The sequence below is a fragment of the Macaca thibetana genome, chromosome 3, assembly GCF_024542745.1.
Source record: "Macaca thibetana thibetana isolate TM-01 chromosome 3, ASM2454274v1, whole genome shotgun sequence".
NCBI lineage: Eukaryota > Metazoa > Chordata > Mammalia > Primates > Cercopithecidae > Macaca > Macaca thibetana.
In genome coordinates, this window is record NC_065580.1 from 108648428 (window position 1) to 108673263 (window position 24836).

A 24836-nucleotide genomic window follows, 5' to 3' on the forward strand; every position below is an offset into this window, starting at 1 on the left:
GAGTCCACAGTCTACCTGACTACCTGGAATAAAGGCTGAGAAAATGCATCAGGCATTTTCTTTTCTGTAGAGGCAGATGAATTCATTCATTCACCAAAACCCATGAGGTAAAAATTCCCTAAACACAGGAAAGGATTACTAGTAGTCTAGAAGAAAGACAAATGGACACTTTAAAGACACTTTTTTGTTTGTTTTTTTATTGTTTTTTTTTTCAAACAAATAAAGGGAACAAAGGCATAATTTATATTATTGAAAACATTGTCAGAAAACAGATATTCACTTTTCATAATATTAATAGTTTGCATTAATTGAGGACATTGTCTGTGGCAGGCTCTGTGCTGTAAGCACCTTTGTCCATTATCTGTTAAGTGAGGGTTCTTATTATTGTTCCCATTCTCCAGATGGGAAAATAGAAGCTTTGACATAGCAGGCATTTTATTCAAGACCAAGGCATTTTTACAGAGCAGGCATTTTGTCCAAGTATGCACTTTGTTCTGTCAGGAGTTAAGTGACAGGACAGTAATTTGCAACAGAGGGTCTAACTCTAGAACCTGTGTGCTTAATGAAACCTTTTATTTCTCCCAAATATATCAATTATATAGATACATGTATACACAAACATATATACATGTATAATATACTTGTGCATGAATACATTTATTCTTCTTTTCTGTTGCAGATATAAATATTTCTGGTTGTGCCATTTTGATTACCCAACTAGGAAAAGAGAGAGAGAGAGAGATGGAGAATAACATAGGCTTTTGACTGAACACCTGAAATATCAAAAGAGCACATTAAATTCTTTTAAAAAATATTCTCACATAATTTGAGCAAAGAGAAAAGTAATCTCATTAGCTCAGAGGAAATTGCAGACGATTGCTGGTAACCAGGCATCTTGTCTACTCAGTCTTTGCCTCCGAGGACAGGTCAGAGGCTTCAGGTCAGTGTCAGGTGTGTGTGATTTCTGGTGTCAGGAAAGCAGGTAAGTGGTTCAAGCAGGGACTACCGTTCCATGTCACTCCTGGGGTTTCGATACATCTGGATAACATTAGCCAGGCTGCAACAACAACAAACCCACCAGTTCATTTACAAATAATTAGATAGTTAAACAGCAGCGAGACACAGCTAGAGACAGAGAAGAGATAGAGGTGGAGGTGGAGGTGGAGATAAGTGTATCTAGTGAAGATTGCAATATCAGCAATGTCCCTGAGGGAAGGTTTTCCTTGATTAGTTGTCCAAACCATTTCATACAAGGGGATGTAGACAAAAGTGAAATTAAATAACATACTGGTAATTAGTACTTACTGAGTCCTTTCTCTGCTCCAGGCTTGATGCTCAGCATTTTGTATTTATTATCTCAACTAATCCTCACAACAGTCGCTGGAGCCTGTCACACAGAAGACAAAGCTGAAGACGCTCAGGTTGACTCAAGCCCTCTGACTCCAGAGTCTGCACTCCTTGACTTCACACCATGGTGTCACTTATGTGAATGACTTTTTTCATGACCATCAGTTTTTCTCAAGGCTCTGGAATGTACTGTCTGGTGGCTGAATTCAAACATTATTTTCATTAGTTCTTTAATGATTATTTTTGTGTAAACTAATTTTGTCTTTCCATGGGGTTAGGAAGCTTCATAGATTCAATTTATTTAAAGCCTTGTATCTTGTCTGTGTGGCTTTATCATGAATTACCTCCTAAACAGACACCCACTCCCTAGAGCACAAATAAGGGTTCTTTTTACTAATTAACAAAAGGCATGCCCTTAGGCAGAATAATTAGACAAAGACACCTTTCTCCAGCATGTGGCAGCCCAGCTCCAGAGTGCGCAGGGGGTGGGTGTGAGATGGGATTTTGGTTCCCACTGGCTCCCCTCACCCAAGTGACTTTGAGCAGGGCACAGCCACCCAGCTAACTTTGAGCAGGGCACAGCGGTGGAACATGCACACTCTATGATTCAATGCAGAGGGGAAATGTACACAACCTATACCTGTCATCTCTTGCTCATTCTGATATTGCGGGGAGACACTAAACTTACCAACTTAAAATAGTTTCCACCAGGTTAGAGCAGCCTTTTTCAGATGGGCTCGGTCTCTTTGTGGTGCCTGCTTAGGCTTTTCTGTGTTTCTCTGTCTTCCTCCTTGTCATCCCCAGGATGACATTGCTACCCAGGGGCAGGGTGTGTGAATGAGTTCTTAGCGTTGTCTTCCTGCTACTCTCTGCATCCTCAACAACTTCCAGCACTTTGCCCTGCTGATCTCAGGGATTTCACTCTTCCTCTGAACTGGCTGGTGTAATAACCAGACTGAACTTACCACTATTGACTCCACACCATGCCCTTGGGATGTAAAGTTCCCTTCCTGCAGCTTCTCATCAAAATCCCAGGTGCTGTGCTCACCGGCCCCCTCAGTACCTTTGTATCCTCTCAGAGACCCTGAGAAGCATCTGGGACTCCTACATGCACAGCCTGTGTGGAAAGTGGTGCTGGTTTGGGCTCACCTTTGCAAATGCCTTCCACTTTTGATGAAGTTCTACGAGGGCCATATTAGAGAAGCTTGACAGGAGCCAGACACTCACAGATTCTCCTTATGCCTATCTTGGGTTTCCATTGGGCTTTCTATCCCCTTCTGGCATAAGGCCCTCAGAGGCAAGGGAACCAGAAAGTTCCTCCATGTAATGCTCTACCCCTCTCACTCTCCTCACCGGCTCGCACTTCCCAGCCAGAAGGAACAGCGCTTCTCCCTGAGGAGGGTGTTAACGTCACCGATATCATATGCTGAGTCTTCATATCCAGCAGCTGTAATAAAATTCTGTGTTCTTAGTTTGCCAGGGTGGCCTTTTGACCTACAAATGAGAGAATCACAACTTTAGAAAACTCTTTAAAAAAAAATTAAACCTGATTTTCAAGCCCAGCATCTCACAATTAATTCAAAAAGTGAGTTTGTTCTAGGCAACTATCATCTCTTTCCATGGGTAGTAAATATGGATTAGCTATAATAAAGATAGATCGAAAGGTGACATGATTTATTTTGGAGAATAAAAATATGTTGGCCACATGTTTCCAAAACATGATCCTCATTACACATTTTGATCATTTCCTTAAGTCTGGGCCATGGGGTTTTGATCCCTCTCCAGGTATCCCACCCATGATATTATCTGCTAAAGCAAGTTCACAATAACAGAGACGATTTTCTGTTTTCTTAGCCTTTTCCCCTCCATTAAGAAGAAGGGTCCTAGGGCAGAATGCTGGTGGGGAGCGGGGTGGGGAGCGAGGTGGGGGTGGGGTGGGAGGTGGAAACTCTTCCAGATGTGTGTCCAACATGACCCTTTAGCCATGGCTTCTTGAGTCACTGCCCATTCTGTCTTGACCTGGCTCTGCAGGGCTAGGCAGTAGGTCCGGGTCAGCGCATAATTACCCACAAAGGCCATAGTTTATTCTATAAAGTTTTGTTTGTTTTTGAGACAGGGTCTTGCTCTGTAGCCCAGGCTGGAGTGCAGTGGTGCAGTGGTGCAATTTTGGCTCTCTGCAACTTCTGCCTCCTGGGCTCAAGCCATCCTCCCACCTCAGCTTCCGGAATAGCTGAGACTACAGGCACACCCCACCACACCTGGCTAATTTTTGTGTTTTTATAGAGATGGGGTTTCACCATATTGCCCAGGCTGGTCTCAAATTCCTGAGGTCAAGTGATCTACCCACCTCAGCCTCTGAAAACATTGAGATTATAGGCCTGAGCCACTGCACCTGGCCCTATTTCTATAAAGTTAATAAACACTAAGGGTATTGAAGGTGGTCCAATAGTGCAATTGAAAGAGCATGAACTATTTGTTTGGACAGATAACTGCCCCTGTCTAAGCATCAGTTATTTCTTTCATGAATAAGTTTACTTACCAGGTTCTTATGATAATCACCTGAGATTCTGAACATGTAGGACATCTATCCCATTTTCTGGCAGTCAATGGGAACTGAATGGATATTAATTCCATTTTGTTCCTTGCCAGCATCTTCACTCTGAGCATTTCACTATGACTAGAATTCTCTAAAAAATGAAATAATGGACCTTGCCTTCTCTCTGAAATAATCATGTAGTTTCAACAAATGTAGTCTCTAAATAGGAACCCAAGTCAATAGGAAATGATGTCAAATCAGAAACTTGGGGGTATAGTTACTGGCATTTGTGGGGTGCAATTGATAGTCATCAGGTTCCCTTTCTGGTTTCCTGTGATCACAGAGGCATCATCTGAGGAACACAGGAAGTGCTGCAAGCTGAGGCTGAGGCCTAGCCAGGGCGGAGGGCTGAAGGAGGCTCTTCCACATTGGGAAGGATGTGGTCGCCTACATGATAATGGGGCAAGTGCTCATTACCTCGGCTCCAATGTCATGCTAGGTTCCTGGGGGCCGTTGTATTGGGTCATCATGTCTTTCTACTTTTCTGGGAATTTTATATTAAGAACTAAAGGGGAGTAGCAGAATTTTATATATAGAATTTATATACAGAATTTTATATATGGTTGCAACTCTTTGCCTATCATGGACCTTGAACAGGGTTTTTTCCAAGTAAATATCAAAGCCTCAAATGCCTGATTTGGTGTTTGTCAGTACCTGAGTGTGTATGAAAAGTTCTATCTGGATAACCTATGGTGAAAATACATGCTTTGTTTCTGCTAATGAAATAAAGATTTTCACTTGCTTCAATTGTTTTTACCCAGTTTCAACTAGAAACAAACTAGCATTTTCAACAAAACCAAAGTTATCAAGAAATGAGACATTCATTTTCAAAAAAATCCCTCAGCCAATCTGAGAAGTAGGGGAACAAGTTCACATTCCCAGAGTGAAGAATAGGTGCATGTCTGTAGCTGTGATGTCTCTTCTGCTCAGACTGAGTGCCCGAGAGAGGCTGAGGAGAGAGGAAACCTGGAGCAGGAGAAGCCATGCCAGGATGAGGAAGGGGAACCTCATAGAGTGTTCACAGAGAAAATGGGTGTCCCCAGGCCCTGCACCCAGATCAGTCATTTCTGAGGGTGCTGATTGGTCAGGATCACATGGGAACTCTACCCATAGCTATATGACACCATGATAATCAGTCCATTTGCCAGGGTAAAAGTTATTCACATCTTGTTGACTCTTAGAAATTTTAGAAATATTCTTTCTCATTATTATTATTTCATCATGATTATCTAACTGGTTTCAGGGAAGAGTTGGTCCAAGTTACCACGTGTGCTATGACCTGAGTCCTCACTGGTTTATCTGGCCACCCAACGCTCATGGCACAGACCCAACACTTCCATGACCCACACGAAGGGCTCTGCTCTGGACCCACGGTGGATGTACGACCTGAGAGTCCTATTTGGTGTGGAAGTAGGAGAGCTATCTCATCATCTCCTCACTGGGAGAGAAGGGAGTTTCCAGGGAACTCCCAACAGTGCTTTTCAGAGAAAGTCTTTGCAAAATTAGAGTCTCTAAGCTCTACTGTATTTAGCCTGGATATAGCTCATGAGTCAAAGATTGGAGTCATCAATTTTGTCTACCTCTTAGCAAGTCTTTGAGAAATATAGCCAACTAGCCCAGGGTTTCTCAGCCTCTGCATTATCGACATTTTGGGCTGGATAATTCTTTCTTGTGGAGCCGTCCTGTGCATTGTAGGATGTTTAGTATCATCTCTGGCCTCTACTCACTAGATACCAGTAGCATTCTCACTCCATTTGTGACAACAAAAAATGTCTTCAGATGTTACCAATGTCCGCTGGAGAGGGGATTGCCCTCCATCCAGAATCTCTGGTTTTGTCCTCTTCTTTTGGATTACTACCATTCTCCTGAGCTTAGAGTGTCAGCGGAGATTGGGACAAAATGAAACTCCCACTGAACATCCAGTATGTAAAAATTCTCATCACTCAATGAGCAGTATCACTTAATCTTCTTTGCCACCATCTATTTTCCTAAGGAATTGGAGTGGATATTACAACAAATACCTCTATCGCTCAGCATATAGCACTGCAGCTTTGCTAGACCACTTGTTACCGGCTACTTTCATAGAACACATGCTAGATTTCATTTTTGCTACATCAAAGTCATATGTTGTAGGGATTGTTAAAGCCCCTCATTTCATCAAGAAGGATGCCTTCCCTATACTGGGAGCTCCATAAATATTGACTATCCTTAGGAGGTAATTCATATGAGAAATCATATTGCAATGAATGAAATGTGTTAAAATAAAACTATAACTCTTTGTTATGGTGTTTACAATTTCCAAAACACTTTTACAAACATTGGCTCATTTAATCCAAACAATATTTTGAGGCAGGAAGGGATTCCCCATGGGGAAGAGGGGATAATGTAAGGCCTCTCAGCTAGTAAATGGTACGGCTGGAACTAAAACCTATTTCTTCAATACCAAGAAAATCCACATATTGTGCTATACAGGTGAGCATGCAATCATTCAGTTCTGCTTTTAATTCCAGTTCAACCTGCTGTTAGCTTGACTTGTTGCTCTCTGACACCCAGTGCCCTCAACTATGAAAATGAAATTGAAATGCCTATCTACCAGCATTGGCTTAGATAGATGCATAATATGCCTGGCATACAGTGGGAGCTCAGTGGATTCCATATCCTTCACCTCCTTCCTCTCTACTCTGCCTCCTTGTTGAAGCAGGATCAGCACAGAGCTACTGTTAGAAGGCCTAGTTTTGGTTTTGGGATACGCTCTTTATCTTAGGATTTTAGTTCTTTAACTTGAATGACAATAAATAACATCTCTAGACAGAAGAAATCCCCATCATGAGGTGTGGTGGGGCTCTCAGCCTTGCCCTCCAAGTGGAGGCTCTGTGACGTGGGGCCTCATGACCAGTCGTGGGGCTGCCACACCCCTCCTCTTCCCCCAGAGAGGTTCCCCACGTCTACACCTCACCTCACAGCAAACATGGGCAAGGAAGGAACTGTCTGCAAATGTCCCATTTATCCTGTACCCGAGGAGGTGGTAAAAATTAATTCACTGAAGAGTTTGATTCAAAAAATAATGAAGTTCTATAAATAAAAACATATCTGTAAATTTGGGATGCTTTTTTCCTAAAATACGTCCTTTCAGTATTAGAAAATGTAATGATGACAAAAGCTAGGTTTTACTGTTGCAACCAGACTGTGCGTGACAAAAATGAACTTTCTCCTTTTCTTGTTTGGCAAGACTTTTACTTGAATATTCTGGCTCTGTGAACCCTTCCCAGTGATCCATTAACTTCTTCCTGCTCAGAACATTTATCTATGTCATGGAATCAAGGACTTTCCTTTTTTTTTCCTTTGAAGAACAGTGAATAGTATGCTGGTATTCTTATTGATATTCACTCAAAAGAGTCAGGCTGTTTGATTGCTGCATTACGTTTCATCCAGTAAACTGGAAGTCTTCCTGCTTCAACCTTTTTCATTAAAGGGCCAAATTCCCTACTTGGGTACACTTACAGGAACACATTCTGCATCCTTGTAAATATACAGAGAAGTCTGAGCCCCTCTTCCCTCCCTTGTCATTTATTCCAGTTCTTGCTGGGTGAGTGTGGTGTGGTGGGAAGAGAGTAAGTCTTATGGACCGTCGCAATGGCTCTATATCCCTTCTCTGCTACTAGTGATGTTTGCGTGATCTTGGAGGCTACAGAGTTTCTCTGAATCTCCAGTTCCTCCTCTGAGAAAGGGGATGATAGTATCTAAGAGAGAAAAGCATGTAAAGTTCCAGGCCTGACATTGACTTGGCCCTCCGCCCATCCAAGACCTCCCTGGGCAGCCACGCAGGAAGCAGAACATGATGTGGCCATCTCAGGCCAGGCTGCAGTTGGGTCTTGGCCTTTCCTCCCTTTCCCGTCCACCTTTGGATAACATTTCTGTGCTCCTCAGCGGACTGAGGGTAAGGGAATGCAGCAGAAAGGTGATAATTAGGGTGAATATCTTTGTGTTCCATCTCGCTGCTTTTCGGTTACTCAATAAGCACAGTTTTGGTTATGCTTTTTTTCTTGTTTAAAAAAAAAAATCTTAGAACCCAGAAGTCAGAAAAACTTGATTGCATAAGAAAATTCTCTGTAGAGAATTCTCTGTAGATTGTATCTAAGTAAACACCGTTAGCATCAATTTAACTAACTTCATGTGACCCTGAGGAATGGAGCTTAAGGCTGCAAGTGAAAAAAAATTACAAAACGAAAAATAAAATTTTTTATTTTCCCCCGAAATGTTTCCATTTAAAAGGTCGTGTTTGGTTTTGTTTTTCTCATCACTGTAGGAGATCAAGGCAATAGATTTTGTAGTCGGACAGACCTGGATTCAGATCCCAGCCTCGCTGCTTACTATCAAGTATCTTAATTTATCAAAGCCTCAAATCTGTACCTAGAAAATATCTATAAAGGGCATTTGTTCCTGCAACAGAGCCGCTGCCGCCATCTCTGTCTTTTTAAGATCGCCCAGGTCCCTCCACCGCCACCACGCCTCTGGGATGCGGCAGCGCGACCCTCTGGCCAGCCAGCCCCCTCCCGCCGCGCCCTCTGCCCACCTGCCCGCGCACCCCGCCCACCCCCCCGCCCGCGCACCCCGCCCACCCCCCCGCCCGCGCACCCCCCCCCCCCCCCCCCCGCGCACCCCGCCCACCCCCCCGCCCCATCTCCGCCCCTTCGGGCCAGCGGAGCCTCATGGCTCATATGGCGTCCACGCCACAGGGGTGACCGTGGACTCGGCTGTGGGACACGTCATGGGCAGTGCCTTCAGCTGGGGGAGCTCGGAGCCTGCCCAGCCTGCTGCCCAACAGACCTCCACCTACGCTGCCCCTCAGCCCTTGCAGATGGGGCCCTGCGCCTACGACAGCAGGCAGTTCCTGGACTGTTCGACCACTCAGAGTGACCTGTCCCTGCGTGAGGGCTCCAGCGAGGCCCTAAAGCAATGCAAGTACAACCATGGTCTGAGGTGCCTGCTCTGAAGAGTTGGTACAGACTCGGGGGCCAGCTCTGCACCCACCTCTACCCTTTGCTGACAGCTGGACCACAACACTAGATTGTACCAGATAGCTGGGATTGGAAGTGAAGAGGTTTCTCACCCCACGAATAACCCAAGACACAAATGTGGAAATAAAATAGTTTATTAAAAAAAGAAAATATCTATAAAAATGAGATAATAATAATGATAGTATTTTGTTAGGCTCAGATGTCATAAAGCATGCAGTATAAAGTGTCATGCACATAAAAAGTACTCAATAAACAATAGCTACTATTATTACAGTCATAAGAACATTTACTACATTATTTATTTTCACATAGAACTGAGCTCTTTCAGAGAACAGTTTGTACATTTAACTCTGTACACGTAAACTCACTGATTTTTCTGTTTTTCTGTGGCTAAACAAAGAAAATAAGGAAAGTCAGAGACACCTGCTGACCCACGGACTGCAAATCCAAATTCTGCCAATTTCAGAATACAAATATGGAGTTTTGATAATTACTCTAACTTTAACTTATAAGTAAGTAAAATATAAAGAGAATGGGACTACAGTAAAGTACAGCACATGATGCAATCTCTCTGAATCCATTAGTACTTTGCTAATTTGCTAGTTAAAAGTTGACTTAAAAGTGACAAGAAATTAAATTAGGGATCTACAGAAGAGACACATCAATTATAGCAACAGGGGTAAGGGAATAAATTCTACTTGATACGAACGTGACAGGCATTTCTCTATTCTCAATCATCTAATGAGAGTTGAGATTGTTTCCCTATTTTAAACTTAGTTATTGTTGTAAAGAACACTATGAGCACAACTGGATTAATCATACTATTGATTCATGAAGCACTATAAACATAAAGCACTATAATCATTTATCTAAATGTATGTCACTTTTATGTTTCTTATTTGAGTCTACTACATGTTGGTTATTTATTTAATGAGTCAACAAATACCTAAGACTCCTTCACTTAACTCAAGAACAAAAGCATTATAAATAATCTACATGCTCCTCTATATTAAGAAATCAACTAAAGAAGTACTAATGAATGATGATCTCTCAAGATTTGTCCAGTTTCCTGTTTTTTTACTCAAGGAACAGTCACACATCCTGTTCTGTTGGAGATGGGACCTTGGTGGCTTTGTGGAAAGTGAAATGAAACTAGATAAAACCTTCTTGCTCCCTAGCTTGTCTTACTTATTTGAGGTCAAACATAATCCACTTATTGGGCCATCTGCAGGATTTCCTCCTTTGCTCATCCAAGTTCATTTTCCACCTAACTCTGCCTTAAAAGTCTGACCGCCCTGGGCTGCGTGGATGGTCTTCCCTATCCTGCAGGTGTTGTTTGGGGGTCGAAAATGGAAACACCAGCAGGCAGCCGGGAAATAGGAGAGTGGGGTCAGCGTTCCCTCCCTGAAAAGGGGCCTTAAGTTGGCTGCATCCTCCCCCATTGGCCAATATACAGTGCCATTTGCCCAACAGCCAGAGCTGATGTCCAGGATTCAAGAGGTGTGGGTAGGAGTGGCCATTCTCTTCTATATCGGTTAGCTCACTGAAAAAAGTTGTTTCTTTTTTCCCAAGACCTTTGAGCTACAGGCTTGAAAATCCTAGTGCTCAAGGAAGACATACAAGCCGAATAAGCTTCCTTGAGCACTCAAATCACTAACATTTTCTTTAGCTCAGCATAGTAGTCAGTAGGAAACAGAAGAAAAGATAAGATTTTGTGTTTTAAAAGAAGCAAAAGTTATTAAAGAAGAGGAAAGAAAAAATAGTCAAGCAGAACCCCTTCCAGGCCTTTCTAACCAACAAATTTTACATATTGTCTCTAGGTGCTCAATAATATGCAAGGATATGTTTAATATTATAAAACATGAATTCTTTTTTTAAGTAAATTTTAAAGTAAAATTCAAAAGTAATGTGTTTTCTATTAGACCATTTCAAAAGTACAGAAATGACACATACAAAAATACTCATGAGCGCAACGTCTGGAGATAAGCATTTCAAAGTCTGTGCCCTTTTTTCTCTACCCCAGGCTGCCTCTTGTGAACCCCTTCACAGGACTGAAAGCAAAAAGCACCCGAGACAAAACAGTCGACATGGATTTCCAGGTGGGTACAGCAACTTCTAGAATTGTGGCTTCTATAAGATGACTCCTGGGCAGTAGACATTACTTTTTCCATAGTATTTGTATGTGTGGGGAGTTCGGCAACAGATGCTATGGTGTATGAAAATATTCCTTTCCAAGATTTCCTTAGATTTTATTCAGATTTTATGTTAACTAGATAATATAATGTTGATTCTATTATTCAGAGTCATTGTTTTTCACCCACCTCAGGTAGAAAAGCAAATGAGTTGAACCCAAATCATCAGAATATTCAGGGCATCCATCCATACAACCCCCTGACCCATTAGGTAAAATGAACCCCTCAATAATAATGAAAGTATCAATCTCAATTCAATAGATATTCATTGAGGCCCTACTATATGCAGTGCAGTATATTCTAATAAGATGCTGTCAGCGTTTCTGTGAATCCAAAATGTAAACCATTTAATTGGCAAATATTAACTTAGAGCTGGTTTGCCTCTGGCTAGTTTTCCTTTGGTGTGGCCAAAATGTTCCTGGTGAAGCTCACCTTAGCCAAAAGGAGAAGGGCAGGAGGAGTAAAGGACTATAAATTTCGACTTGTTTTTCCCCCATAATGGTCGTCTGCACTACACACAAGGTCACTGTCCTCTCCCGCTGTGTGTGAGTCAAAGGTCTTAGGGAACCATGACCAAAAGCTTAGAATTAAATTAATCTGGGATGACCTCTTTTTTTTTTTTTTGAAACAGAGTCTTGCTCTGTCACCCAAGCTGGAGTGCAGTGGTGCAATCTCAGCTCACTGCAAGCTCCGCCTCCCCAGTTCACGCCATTCTCCTGCCTCGGCCTCCCAAGTAGCTGGGACTACAGGTGCCCACCACCATGCCTGGCTAATTTTTTTTTTGTAGTTTTAGAGAGACTGGGTTTCACCATATTAGCCAGGATGGTCTCGATCTCATGACCTCGTGATCCGCCCACCTCGGCCTCCCAAAGTGCTGCGATTACAGGCGTGAGCCACCATGGGATGACCTCTTATAAGAGTTTCTTCATACGTAGCTATTCTCTCTATAAAATGTAATAGCCACACTATCATAGATGTAGGCTAAGCCCTAGATATATAAAGATGTGTGTATTGGCCAGGCATGGTGGCTCACGCCTGTAATCTCAGCACTTCGTGAGGCCGAGGCGGGCGGATCACAAGGTCAGGAGTTCGAGACCAGCCTGGCCAACATGGTGAAACCCCATCTCTACTAAAGATACAAAAAATTAGCCGGGCGTGGTAGCGCGTGCCTGTAATCCCAGCTACTTGAGAGGCTGAGGCAAGAGAATCGCTTGAACCTGGCAGGCGGAGGTTGCAGTGAGCCGAGATCACACCATTGCATTCCAGCTTGGGCAACAAGAGCGGAACTCCATCTCAAAAAAACAAAACAAAGCAAAACAAAAGATGTGTGTGTGTTTTCTTGTATACACAGTCATGTGCTGAATAATGATGTTTCAGTCAAAGATGGACAAATTATAATGAAACTGCCCTATACTCGTGTAGCATTTTTCTTTTATACTGTATTTTTACTATACCTTTTCTATGCTGTGTTTAAATACACAAATACTTATCAGTGTTACAATCGTGTATAGCATTCAGTACAGCAACATGCTGTGCAGGTTTGCAGCCTAGGAGCAATAAACTCTACCATATATCCTAGGTGTGTAGTAGGCTGTATCATGTAAGTGTGTGTTAAGGGCACTCTACAATATCTGCACAACAAGGACATCGCCAAAGGATGCATTTCTTAGGATGTATTCCTGTCGTTAAGGGACACATGACTATATATGTGTGCTTGCTGTTTTTTTTTTGTTGTTGTTGTATCTAGTTTTTTTTCTTGTCAGATAACACTGGGCTGTCACAATATGCCAAGCACTGGGCCAAATCCTTTATATGCATCATGTCAGGAGTTCTCGCAGCCACCCATATGGTAACCACAGGACCTTTGCCTCACAGGTAAGGAAATGGGGCTAGAGAAACCCAAGGTCTTGCCACACAGCTTATCTGTGGTAAGCAGAGGCCCATTTGGACCTATGTACTTCTGATATGACAGGCCCAGGTCTTGACCACTTTGTACATTATATGTATACTCAGATAATTATTGAGCTGTTGAAAAATCAAAGTATCAGAGAAATTTGAGAAGATGAGACTAAGAATCATTCATCTCTCAACTCTTTCCCAGTGGAAATCTACTTTTCTCTATTTTATATTTGTAAGATCACATTTCAAGAAAGGGTTTCATGGCAAAAACATAAATTAAACAACACCATCAACCATAATAAATTACAAAGCCTGAGTTGAACTAGAAGTAACGAAAATTCATGAGAGATTTACAGTCATGAGTTATATTCAAGTTGAGGACTGTCATTTTAGTGGTGAATGGCAGCCCAGTAGCAGAAAGTGGTTAAACAGAAGCAACCTCGGGCCTTTGCAGAGCATATGGGCCTTGTAATTTCTGCTGTGCATAATGCCTGGCTCAGAGTAGTCTATCAAAAACTCATGGTTGGATGACCAGGCACGGTGGCTCACGCCTGTAATCCCAGCACTTTGGAAGGCTGAGGCGGGCAGATCACGAGGTCAGGAGGAGATTGAGACCATCCTGGCCAACATGGTGAAACCCTGTCTCTATTAAAAATACAAAAAAATTAGCTGGGTGTGGTGGCATGCACCTGTAGTCCCAGCTACTCAGGAAGCTGAGGCAGGAGAATCCCTTGAACCCAGGAGGTGGAGGTTGCAGAAAATGAATTTTTCCTCAAACCCCAATCCAAAGTGGACTTTGATTTAGACTTGATTAGTGGAAGTGTTTACGAATTTTGTACAAAATCCAACATCACCACTCAAGGCATGCATGTGATAGACTTGTCATTGCAGTCTGCCCTGCTCACGGTTAGATCATGCTGCATTTGTTACATGTTAACCTCCAGAAAAATGAATACCATTTAAGGTCATATCCATTTTTTAATCAAGAGAGATAGGAAGATCAGAGAAAACTTATGTAATGCATATTGACTAGTACAAAAGAATCACACTAAAAATGTGTATATATTATGCCAGAAAAACAATGTAGTGAGTAGGAGAGGTTAAACCAGATAAACAAACATGGGTGACCTAGAAAAGCTGTTGGTGAGAGAGTAGAACCCTGAAAAAGATGAGGCTGGTCACTTGTATAGACTTCTGCAAAGCTTCTGCTTTGAGAAAATAGAGAATTTGGCAACTCCACATAGAGTCACCACATGAATGTTTAGCTAGAAGACTGTTTACAAGCACACTGGTGGTAACTATGGCTTCCCAATTCATAATTATAAACAAAGACTTAATAAACATTTATTGAATGGGATGGCTCTAACTGTCTGCTACTGTGCACCTCCCACAAGGCACAATAGTAGGTAGCTATGTCCTGTTTCTCTACATTGTGAATGGTGAGGGTGGATGTAGACGTTTTGGGTATCCTATCCACCTCAAATTTGCCCGATGGAATGCTGGATTCCTTTTTGACAGTGCCGTCATAAAAAATGCACACCAGGAACTGTATGACTTCACCAGGTCTTTCTCGATACCAATATATAGATGTTTCAGAAATTGTTACTCCAGACACCACACATTCCAGGCGGGCTGTTTTTGACAGCATTTTAGTACTGGAAATTTGAGGTTGCTCTAGGTGACCTGCACCATATACACACACTGGGGGGAAAAAGTGGGAGGGAGTAAATAAACCAAGAATTTGGAATTTGTAAAAATATATAACAATAGAGAATATCAGTCCAAAGTGATTGGGGGAGCAAAACTACTTACGAGCCCCAAGGACTGCCAGTGTTGACGCGTGGAGCAGTGACAGCATGTCTGCAGGCACTGTGCTCTCTGCCAGGGCAGCCTGGAATCACCGCAAAGAAGCGTTAGACCCCTGTGGCTTGGCTGAGTCCACCAAGTCAAACTTCCCATGGGTGAGGGTGACATGGGGCCTCCTGCATCATTGTAAAGTGGTGTCCTCACCACCTGTTAGCACTTCCAGTCTGTGTGAAGATAGTCCTACGAGGTCTGAGGCCTGAAATCAGACCACATAGTTCAGACAACCACCTCAGACCACACGGCGGCCACCGCAGCAAGTTGTCAGGCTGGTGTCGTTGGTTGTCGGGGCTGTGACATGCAGCCTTGTCTTCTGAGAGCTTGTCTTCAACCAGCTGGAGAGATGTTGATCCGTCAAGCTGCTTAGCTCTGCTCCGCTACCCACACAGCCTGCAGCACGGGGCCCTTCTGGTCACCTTCATGGAGCTGGGCCCTCCATGCCAGTTTGTTTGCTTCTGTTGAAGATTCAGGTTCCTGTCCCCTCCCTCAGCTACCTGAATAATGTACGTCTCCTGAATCCCTGCTTCTCCTCGATGACAGTTTCCTACTGTCTGTTGTTCTTTCTCTAACCCAAGACATTTAATCTGTCCCAAGGTATTTTTACAAACTGCTGTCCCCCAATGCACCCCTTAAAAGCTGCTGTGCTCCAGATTTCCATTCTTAATTTACACACTGGGAGCTGCGGCTCACTGCCACTGCCCAGCATCGCAAGAGAGTATCAAAACCTTATATCACTGTCCTGGGGAAAGAGCAAAGGTCAAATTATGTTTTCTACCAAATGCATGTCACTTTTGCACCATCATAAAGTAAAAAAAAATCTTAAGTTGGACCTTAGTTAAATCAAAAACTGTCTGTACCCATATCCAGCTAACTCTGGGACATTTTCAAGTACGTCTGACACGGGATCTCAAACCAAGTCTGCTCATAGCTAGAGTGAACTCATTCCCTTCTCCCAACCCTTATCTTCTTCCGAGTTCCCTGTATGACATGACTACCCCTAGGACATAATGTGACCTTGCCCCAGCTCACCAGCAGCAATGCACCCACATTGCCCAGGCCGGGAACCTGAGTATCAGCCTCAATTCTCCCCTCTAACTAATTCACCACACTCCAATTCCTGAGGATTCTACGTCCTAAACATTTCCTGGCTCACCACTGCCTCCACCTCACGCACTTCCGTGTGTCCCATCTTGGCCCCTCCCACCCACCTTCCCCATGGCCACTAGACTGACCTGGTCATTTTCCTGCTCTAAATTCCTCCCTCGCTCTACCTTGCCTCTGAAGATGAAGCCCAGAGTTCTTAGGATAAGAGGCTCTCTGTGATGTGGCCAGTGCCTCCCTGTCCTTCCATCTTCATTCAGTCACTCTCTGCCTAGAATTCCACGACCCACTTCTGTGGATTGACTTGCAGTTTTTTGTGTTTGGACTGCTTTCTAATCCACTTTCCCTGGCTAATTCCTATTCATCCTTTTGGGCTCAGCCCCAGGCAGTCTTCCCCAGGAAGCTTCCCTTACCCAGTAAGTCCCGGATGGAGATGCTTCAAATTGCTTTCTCTTAGCGCCGCCTAGTGTCTTCCTCTCTCCTAGCACCTCCTGCCCAAGCCTTGGCCTGTTTACCCATTTCTCTCTCATTCTGAACTCCAGTTAGAGTTCCCAAGGGAGTAAGATCATGTGCTGTTTATCTCTCTATTCGCAGGTGTTTGTTGAATAGATGAAAGGGTAGAATGAGGGAATGGACGGCCATTGTAGTATTTTTTGTCATTCTGATGTTAATGAAACATTACCATTTAAAATACAGTTTTTAAAGAGTTACCAAGCAATGGACACTTAGTGAATGCCTTTCATGTGTCAAGCACTTTGTAGCCATTATGATATTTAATCCCACAAATTTAGTCTAATCTTCACAAGGCCCTACTCAAAGCAGGTCAGGTAATAGGTCAAGGTTTAACAGCTTGTTGGTGACAGATTTAAGATTAATTCTGTCGGGCTGCAAAGCCTGAGCTCTTTGAATAGTTCTCTCTGCCTCTCTTTTCTCATCTATCGAATGAGAATAAAATCACAGCCTACCTTACCGGATGTTGCAAAGAATAAACGTTAGCCCAGGTAGAGTGTTTAGGGCAGTGCCTGACACGGAGCAAGCCCTTGGAAACTGATGGTGATTCCTGTTATACTCTCCCACTCTGTCTTCTGTGACCTTGCCCCAGCTCACCCGCAGCAATGCACCAGTCACGCTCTTGTCTTGATCAGACAGACTAGCTGGGAGGCTCCCCAAAGCAAGTGACGATGAGAGGGAAATAACTTGGGACCATTTCTAAGAAATAAAAGTTGAAAAGTCTGGTGATGATGCCTCTGAAGGTGAGATCACTTAAGAAAGATATAATCGAAGATGGCCAAATAGGAGCAGCTCCAGTCTCCAACTCCCAGCGCGAGCGACACAGAAGACCGGTGATTTCTGCATTTTCAACTGAGGTACTGGGTTCATCTCACTGGGGAGTGCCGGACGATCGGTGCTCGTCAGCTGCTGCAGCCCGACCAGTGAGAGCTGAAGCAGGGCGAGGCATTGCCTCACCTGGGAAGCGCAAGGGGGAAGGGAGTCCCTTTTCCTAGCCAGGGGAACTGAGACACACAACACCTGGAAAATCGGGTAACTCCCACCCCAATACTGCGCTTTAAGCAAACAGGCACACCAGGAGATCATATCCCACACCTGGCCGGGAGGGTCCCACACCCACGGAGCCTCCCTCATTGCTAGCACAGCAGTCTGTGATCTACCGGCAAGGCAGCAGCGAGGCTGGGGGAGGGGCGCCCGCCATTGCTGAGGCTTAAGTAGGTAAACAAAGCTGCTGGGAAGCTCGAACTGGGTGGAGCTCACAGCAGCTCAAGGAAACCTGCCTGTCTCTGTAGACTCCACCTCTGGGGACAGGGCACAGTAAACTAAACAAACGCAGCAGACACCTCTGCAGACGCAAACGACTCTGTCTGACAGCTTTGAAGAGAGCAGTGGATCTCCCAACCCGGAGGTTGAGATCTGAGAAGGGACAGACTCCCTGCTCAAGTGGGTCCCTGACCCCTGAGTAGCCTAACTGGGAGACATCCCCCACTAGGGGCAGTCTGACACCCCACACCTCACAGAGAGGAGTACACCCCTGAGAGGAAGCTTCCAAAGCAAGAATCAGACAGGTACACTCACTGTTCAGAAATATTCTATCTTCTGCAGCCTCTGCTGCTGATACCCAGGCAAACAGGGTCTGGAGTGGACCTCAAGCAATCTCCAACAGACCTACAGCTGAGGGTCCTGACTGTTAGAAGGAAAACTATCAAACAGGAAGGACACCTACACCAAAACCCCATCAGTACATCACCATCATCAAAGACCAGAGGCAGATAAAACCACAAAGATGGGGAAAAAGCAGGGCAGAAAAGCTGGAAATTCAAAAAATAAGAGCGCATCTCCCCCGGCAAAGGAGCGCAGCTCATCGCCAGCAACGGATCAAAGCTTGAAGGAGAATGACTTTGACGAGATGAGAGAAGAAGGCTTCAGTCCATCAAACTTCTCAGAGCTAAAGGAGGAATTGCGTACCCAGCGCAAAGAAACTAAAAATCTTGAAAAAAAAGTGGAAGAATTGATGGCTAGAGTAATTAATGCAGAGAAGGTCCTAAACGAAATGAAAGAGATGAAAACCATGACACGAGAAATACGTGACAAATGCACAAGCTTCAGTAACCGACTCGATCAACTGGAAGAAAGAGTGTCAGCGATTGAGGATCAAATGAATGAAATGAAGCGAGAAGAGAAACCAAAAGAAAAAAGAAGAAAAAGAAATGAACAAAGCCTGCAAGAAGTATGGGATTATGTAAAAAGACCAAATCTACGTCTGATTGGGGTGCCTGAAAGTGAGGGGGAAAATGGAACCAAGTTGGAAAACACTCTTCAGGATATCATCCAGGAGAACTTCCCCAACCTAGTAGGGCAGGCCAACATTCAAATCCAGGAAATACAGAGAACGCCACAAAGATACTCCTCGAGAAGAGCAACTCCAAGAAACATAATTGCCAGATTCACCAAAGTTGAAATGAAGGAAAAAATCTTAAGGGCAGCCAGAGAGAAAGGTCGGGTTACCCACAAAGGGAAGCCCATCAGACTAACAGCAGATCTCTCGGCAGAAACTCTACAAGCCAGAAGAGAGTGGGGGCCAATATTCAACATTCTTAAAGAAAAGAATTTTAAACCCAGAATTTCATATCCAGCCAAACTAAGTTTCATAAGTGAAGGAGAAATAAAATCCTTTACAGATAAGCAAATGCTTAGAGATTTTGTCACCACTAGGCCTGCCTTACAAGAGACCCTGAAAGAAGCACTAAACATGGAAAGCAACAACCGGTACCAGCCATTGCAAAAACATGCCAAAATGTAAAGACCATCGAGGCTAGGAAGAAACTGCATCAACTAATGAGCAAAATAACCAGTTAATATCATAATGGCAGGATCAAGTTCACACATAACAATATTAACCTTAAATGTAAATGGACTAAATGCTCCAATTAAAAGACACAGACTGGCAAACTGGATAAAGAGTCAAGACCCATCAGTCTGCTGTATTCAGGAGACCCATCTCACACGCAGAGACATACATAGGCTCAAAATAAAGGGATGGAGGAAGATTTACCAAGCAAATGGAGAACAAAAAAAAGCAGGGGTTGCAATACTAGTCTCTGATAAAACAGACTTTAAACCATCAAAGTTCAAAAGAGACAAAGAAGGCCATTACATAATGGTAAAGGGATCAATTCAACAGGAAGAGCTAACTATCCTAAATATATATGCACCCAATACAGGAGCACCCAGATTCATCAAGCAAGTCCTTAGAGACTTACAAAGAGACTTAGACTCCCATACAATAATAATGGGAGACTTCAACACTCCACTGTCAACATTAGACAGATCAACGAGACAGAAAGTTAACAAGGATATCCAGGAATTGAACTCATCTCTGCAGCAAGCAGACCTAATAGACATCTATAGAACTCTCCACCCCAAATCAACAGAATATACATTCTTCTCAGCACCACATCATACTTACTCCAAAATTGACCACGTAATTGGAAGTAAAGCACTCCTCAGCAAATGTACAAGAACAGAAATTATAACAAACTGTCTCTCAGACCACAGTGCAATCAAACTAGAACTCAGGACTAAGAAACTCAATCAAAACCACTCAACTACATGGAAACTGAACAACCTGCTCCTGAATGACTACTGGGTACATAACGAAATGAAGGCAGAAATAAAGATGTTCTTTGAAACCAATGAGAACAAAGATACAACATACCAGAATCTCTGGGACACATTTAAAGCAGTGTGTAGAGGGAAATTTATAGCACTAAATGCCCACAAGAGAAAGCAGGAAAGATCTAAAATTGACACTCTAACATTGCAATTAAAAGAACTAGAGAAGCAAGAGCAAACACATTCGAAAGCTAGCAGAAGGCAAGAAATAACTAAGATCAGAGCAGAACTGAAGGAGATAGAGACACAAAAAAACCCTCCAAAAAAATCAATGAATCCAGGAGTTGGTTTTTTGAAAAGATCAACAAAATTGACAGACCACTAGCCAGACTAATAAAGAAGAAAAGAGAGAAGAATCAAATCGACGCAATTAAAATAAAGGGAATATCACCACCGACCCCACAGAAATACAAACTACCATCAGAGAATACTATAAACACCTCTACACAAATAAACTGGAAAATCTAGAAGAAATGGATAATTTCCTGGACACTTACACTCTTCCAAGACTAAACCAGGAAGAAGTTGAATCCCTGAATAGACCAATAGCAGGCTCTGAAATTGAGGCAACAATTAATAGCCTACCAACCAAAAAATGTCCAGGACCAGATGGATTCACAGCTGAATTCTACCAGAGGTACAAGGAGGAGTTGGTACCATTCCTTCTGAAACTATTCCAATCAATAGAAAAAGAGGGAATCCTCCCTAACTCATTGTATGAGGCCAACATCATCCTGATACCAAAGCCTGGCAGAGACACAACAAAAAAAGAGAATTTTAGACCAATATCCCTGATGAACATCGATGCAAAAATCCTCAATAAAATACTGGCAAACCAGATTCAGCAACACATCAAAAAGCTTATCCACCATGATCAAGTGGGCTTCATCCCTGGGATGCAAGGCTGGTTCAACATTCGCAAATCAATAAACATAATCCAGCATATAAACAGAACCAAAGACAAGAACCACATAATTATCTCAATTGATGCAGAAAAGGCTTTTGACAAAATTCAACAGCCCTTCATGCTAAAAACGCTCAATAAATTCGGTATTGATGGAACGTACCTCAAAATAATAAGAGCTATTTATGACAAACCCACAGCCAATATCATACTGAATGGGCAAAAACTGGAAAAATTCCCTTTGAAAACTGGCACAAGACAGGGATGCCCTCTCTCACCACTCCTATTCAACATAGTGTTGGAAGTTCTGGCTAGGGCAATCAGGCAAGAGAAAGAAATCAAGGGTATTCAGTTAGGAAAAGAAGAAGTCAAATTGTCCCTGTTTGCAGATGACATGATTGTATATTTAGAAAATCCCATTGTCTCAGCCCAAAATCTCCTTAAGCTGATAAGCAACTTCAGCAAAGTCTCAGGATACAAAATTAATGGCAAAAATCACAAGCATTCTTATACACCAGTAACAGACAAACAGAGAGCCAAATCAGGAATGAACTTCCATTCACAATTGCTTCAAAGAGAAGCAAATACCTAGGAATTCAACTTACAAAGGATGTAAAGGACCTCTTCAAGGAGAACTACAAACCACTGCTCAGTGAAATAAAAGAGGACACAAACAAATGGAAGAACATACCATGCTCATGGATAGGAAGAATCAATATCGTGAAAATGGCCATACTGCCCAAGGTAATTTATAGATTCAATGCCATCCCCATCAAGCTACCAATGAGTTTCTTCACAGAATTGGAAAAAACTGCTTTAAAGTTCATATGGAACCAAAAAAGAGCCCGCATCTCCAAGACAATCCTAAGTCAAAAGAACAAAGCTGGAGGCATCACGCTACCTGACTTCAAACTATACTACAAGGCTACAGTAACCAAAACAGCATGGTACTGGTACCAAAACAGAGATATAGACCAATGGAACAGAACAGAGTCCTCAGAAATAATACCACACATCTACAGCCATCTGATCTTTGACAAACCTGAGAGAAACAAGAAATGGGGAAAGGATTCCCTATTTAATAAATGGTGCTGGGAAAATTGGCTAGCCATAAGTAGAAAGCAGAAACTGGATCCTTTCCTTACTCCTTATACGAAAATTAATTCAAGATGGATTAGAGACTTAAATGTTAGACCTAATACCATAAAAATCCTAGAGGAAAACCTAGGTAGTACCATTCAGGACATAGGCATGGGCAAAGACTTCATGTCTAAAACACCAAAAGCAACGGCAGCAAAAGCCAAAATTGACAAATGGGATCTCATTAAACTAAAGAGCTTCTGCACAGCAAAAGAAACTACCATCAGAGTGAACAGGCAACCTACAGAATGGGAGAAAATTTTTGCAATCTACTCATCTGACAAAGGGCTAATATCCAGAACCTACAAAGAACTCAAACAAATTTACAAGAAAAAAACAAACAACCCCATCAAAAAGTGGGCAAAGGATATGAACAGACATTTCTCAAAAGAAGACATTCATACAGCCAACAGACACATGAAAAAATGCTCATCATCACTGGCCATCAGAGAAATGCAAATCAAAACCACAATGAGATACCATCTCACACCAGTCAGAATGGCAATCATTAAAAAGTCAGGAAACAACAGGTGCTGGAGAGGATGTGGAGAAATAGGAACACTTTTACACTGTTGGTGGGATTGTAAACTAGTTCAACCATTATGGAAAACAGTATGGCGATTCCTCAAGGATCTAGAACTAGATGTACCATATGACCCAGCCATCCCATTACTGGGTATATACCCAAAGGATTATAAATTATGTTGCTATAAAGACACATGCACACGTATGTTTATTGCAGCACTATTCACAATAGCAAAGACTTGGAATCAACCCAAATGTCCATCAGTGACAGATTGGATTAAGAAAATGTGGCACATATACACCATGGAATACTATGCAGCCATAAAAAAGGATGAGTTTGAGTCCTTTGTAGGGACTTGGATGCAGCTGGAATCCATCATTCTTAGCAAACTATCACAGAACAGAAAACCAAACACCGCATGTTCTCACTCATAGGTGGGAACTGAACAATGAGATCACTCGGACTCAGGAAGGGGAACATCACACACCGGGGCCTATCATGGGGAGGGGAGAGGGGGGAGGGATTGCATTGGGAGTTATACCTGATGTAAATGACGAGTTGATGGGTGCAGCACAGCAACATGGCACAAGTATACATATGTAACAAACCTGCACGTTATGCACATGTACCCTACAACTTAAAGTATAATAATAATAAATAAATTAAAAAAAAAAAAAAGAAAGATATAATCTTGGTCTCTAAGCTAGTCTATCACCCTGGAGGTTGAGGCTGAAACCAAGTGGTATAATTCAGAGGGAGATCAATTTTGGACATTGCTGTTTTCTCTGTTTTGGAGATGAGGAAACTGATGGCTAGGAAATTTAAGACCTTGCTCAAGGTCACAACGTTCATGAAGAGTAGAAGAGTAGAGCAGGTGTTGGTGAGGAGTGAGGGTGGAGGTTTCTGGTGGTGAAGGTTCACTGTAGCGGCAGAGTCTCCTCTTGAGGAAATGAAAGATGTTGTTCTGTAAGGAGGTGACTGGGGAGCTTGCTCCTCCATTTGGCCACTCCCTGATAATCACTATTTCACCAAATTTGCTATTGTTTGGAGTCAAGCACTGAGAGAGGGGGCAGGTAGCAGAGGGGGCATCTCTCTGTGCCCATTCAGTTTTATCAGCACAATTAGAAAAATGAAATGAAGGAGCAACCCCAAAACAGAATGAAAGTTTACTGCTGTACAGCCTCTGTCCTTCTCACACAAGTTGGAAGGCCTTAGCCGTGACCTGAGCCTTCACTGAGGTTGGAGACACTGGGCTGTTTCAGAACCAAGGCGTGGCTTTTTTTCTTTTGCTTTTTTTTTTTTTTTGTTTTGTTTTTGAGACAGAGTTTCACTCTTGTTGCCCAGGCTGCAGTGCAAATGGCACGATCTCGGCTCACCCCAACCTCTACCTCCCGGGTTCAAGCGATTCTCCTGCCTCAGCCTTCCAAGTAGCTGGGACTACAGGCGTGAGTCTCCACGTCTGGCTAATGTTGTATTTTTAGTAGAGACGGAGTTTCTCCATATTGGTCAGGCTGCTGCCAAACTCCCGACCTCAGGTGATCTTCCTGCCTCGGCTCCCAAAACGCTGGGATTACAGGAGCCACAGTGCCCAGCCTGCAAGGCGTGTCTTAATTATCAATCTCTAGCACAAAAACAGAAGTTGAGAGAGGTGGACAATGAGTGAAGGAATGCGATGGACTGAGTTCCTTCAAAATTGTTTGGACTTTACATTCATTCATCTTTTTTACTAATGTCATCAAGTCACACATAAACTTTCAATCTTCCATTGAAAAGGTGTTTGTTTTTGGTTTTTATTTGTATAACTTTAAGGGGTACAAGTGCAATTTTGTTACACACATATAATGCATAGTGGTAAAGTCTTGGCTTTTAGTATACCCCACACCTGGATAATACGCATTGTGATGTGAAATTACTTAATTTCCATCTGTACTCCTTCTGCCCCCCACCACCTTTACAAGCCTCCAATGTCTCATTCCATACCCTATGTCCATGTGTACACATTATTTAGCTACCACTTACAAGTGAGAATATCTAGTATTTGTCTTTCTATTGCTGAGTTGTTTCA

At 42.9% G+C, this 24836-nt stretch overlaps 1 long non-coding RNA gene, 1 pseudogene and 1 gene segment (V, D, J or C); 2 read left to right on the forward strand and 1 right to left on the reverse strand.

The window, feature by feature from the left end:
* The window catches only part of LOC126950125 (T cell receptor gamma constant 1-like), a 57625-nt gene extending 41790 nt beyond the window's left edge, over positions 1-15835 (reverse strand). Inside the window, 2 exon segments of the C gene segment in view lie at positions 14430-14753; positions 14865-15835. Of these exon segments, the coding sequence occupies positions 14430-14753; positions 14865-14910 (370 nt within the window).
* LOC126949768 (coiled-coil-helix-coiled-coil-helix domain-containing protein 10, mitochondrial-like) lies at positions 5260-9102 on the forward strand (annotated as a pseudogene). Its single transcript, XR_007723963.1, has 2 exons — positions 5260-5353; positions 8423-9102. The product of XR_007723963.1 is annotated as a coiled-coil-helix-coiled-coil-helix domain-containing protein 10, mitochondrial-like (transcript).
* On the forward strand, positions 9199-13023 carry LOC126950148 (uncharacterized). The gene is made up of 3 exons (XR_007724070.1): positions 9199-9473; positions 10985-11060; positions 12917-13023. It is a non-coding gene; the product is annotated as an uncharacterized LOC126950148 (long non-coding RNA).
* Positions 15836-24836: the final 9001 nt, after the last annotated feature.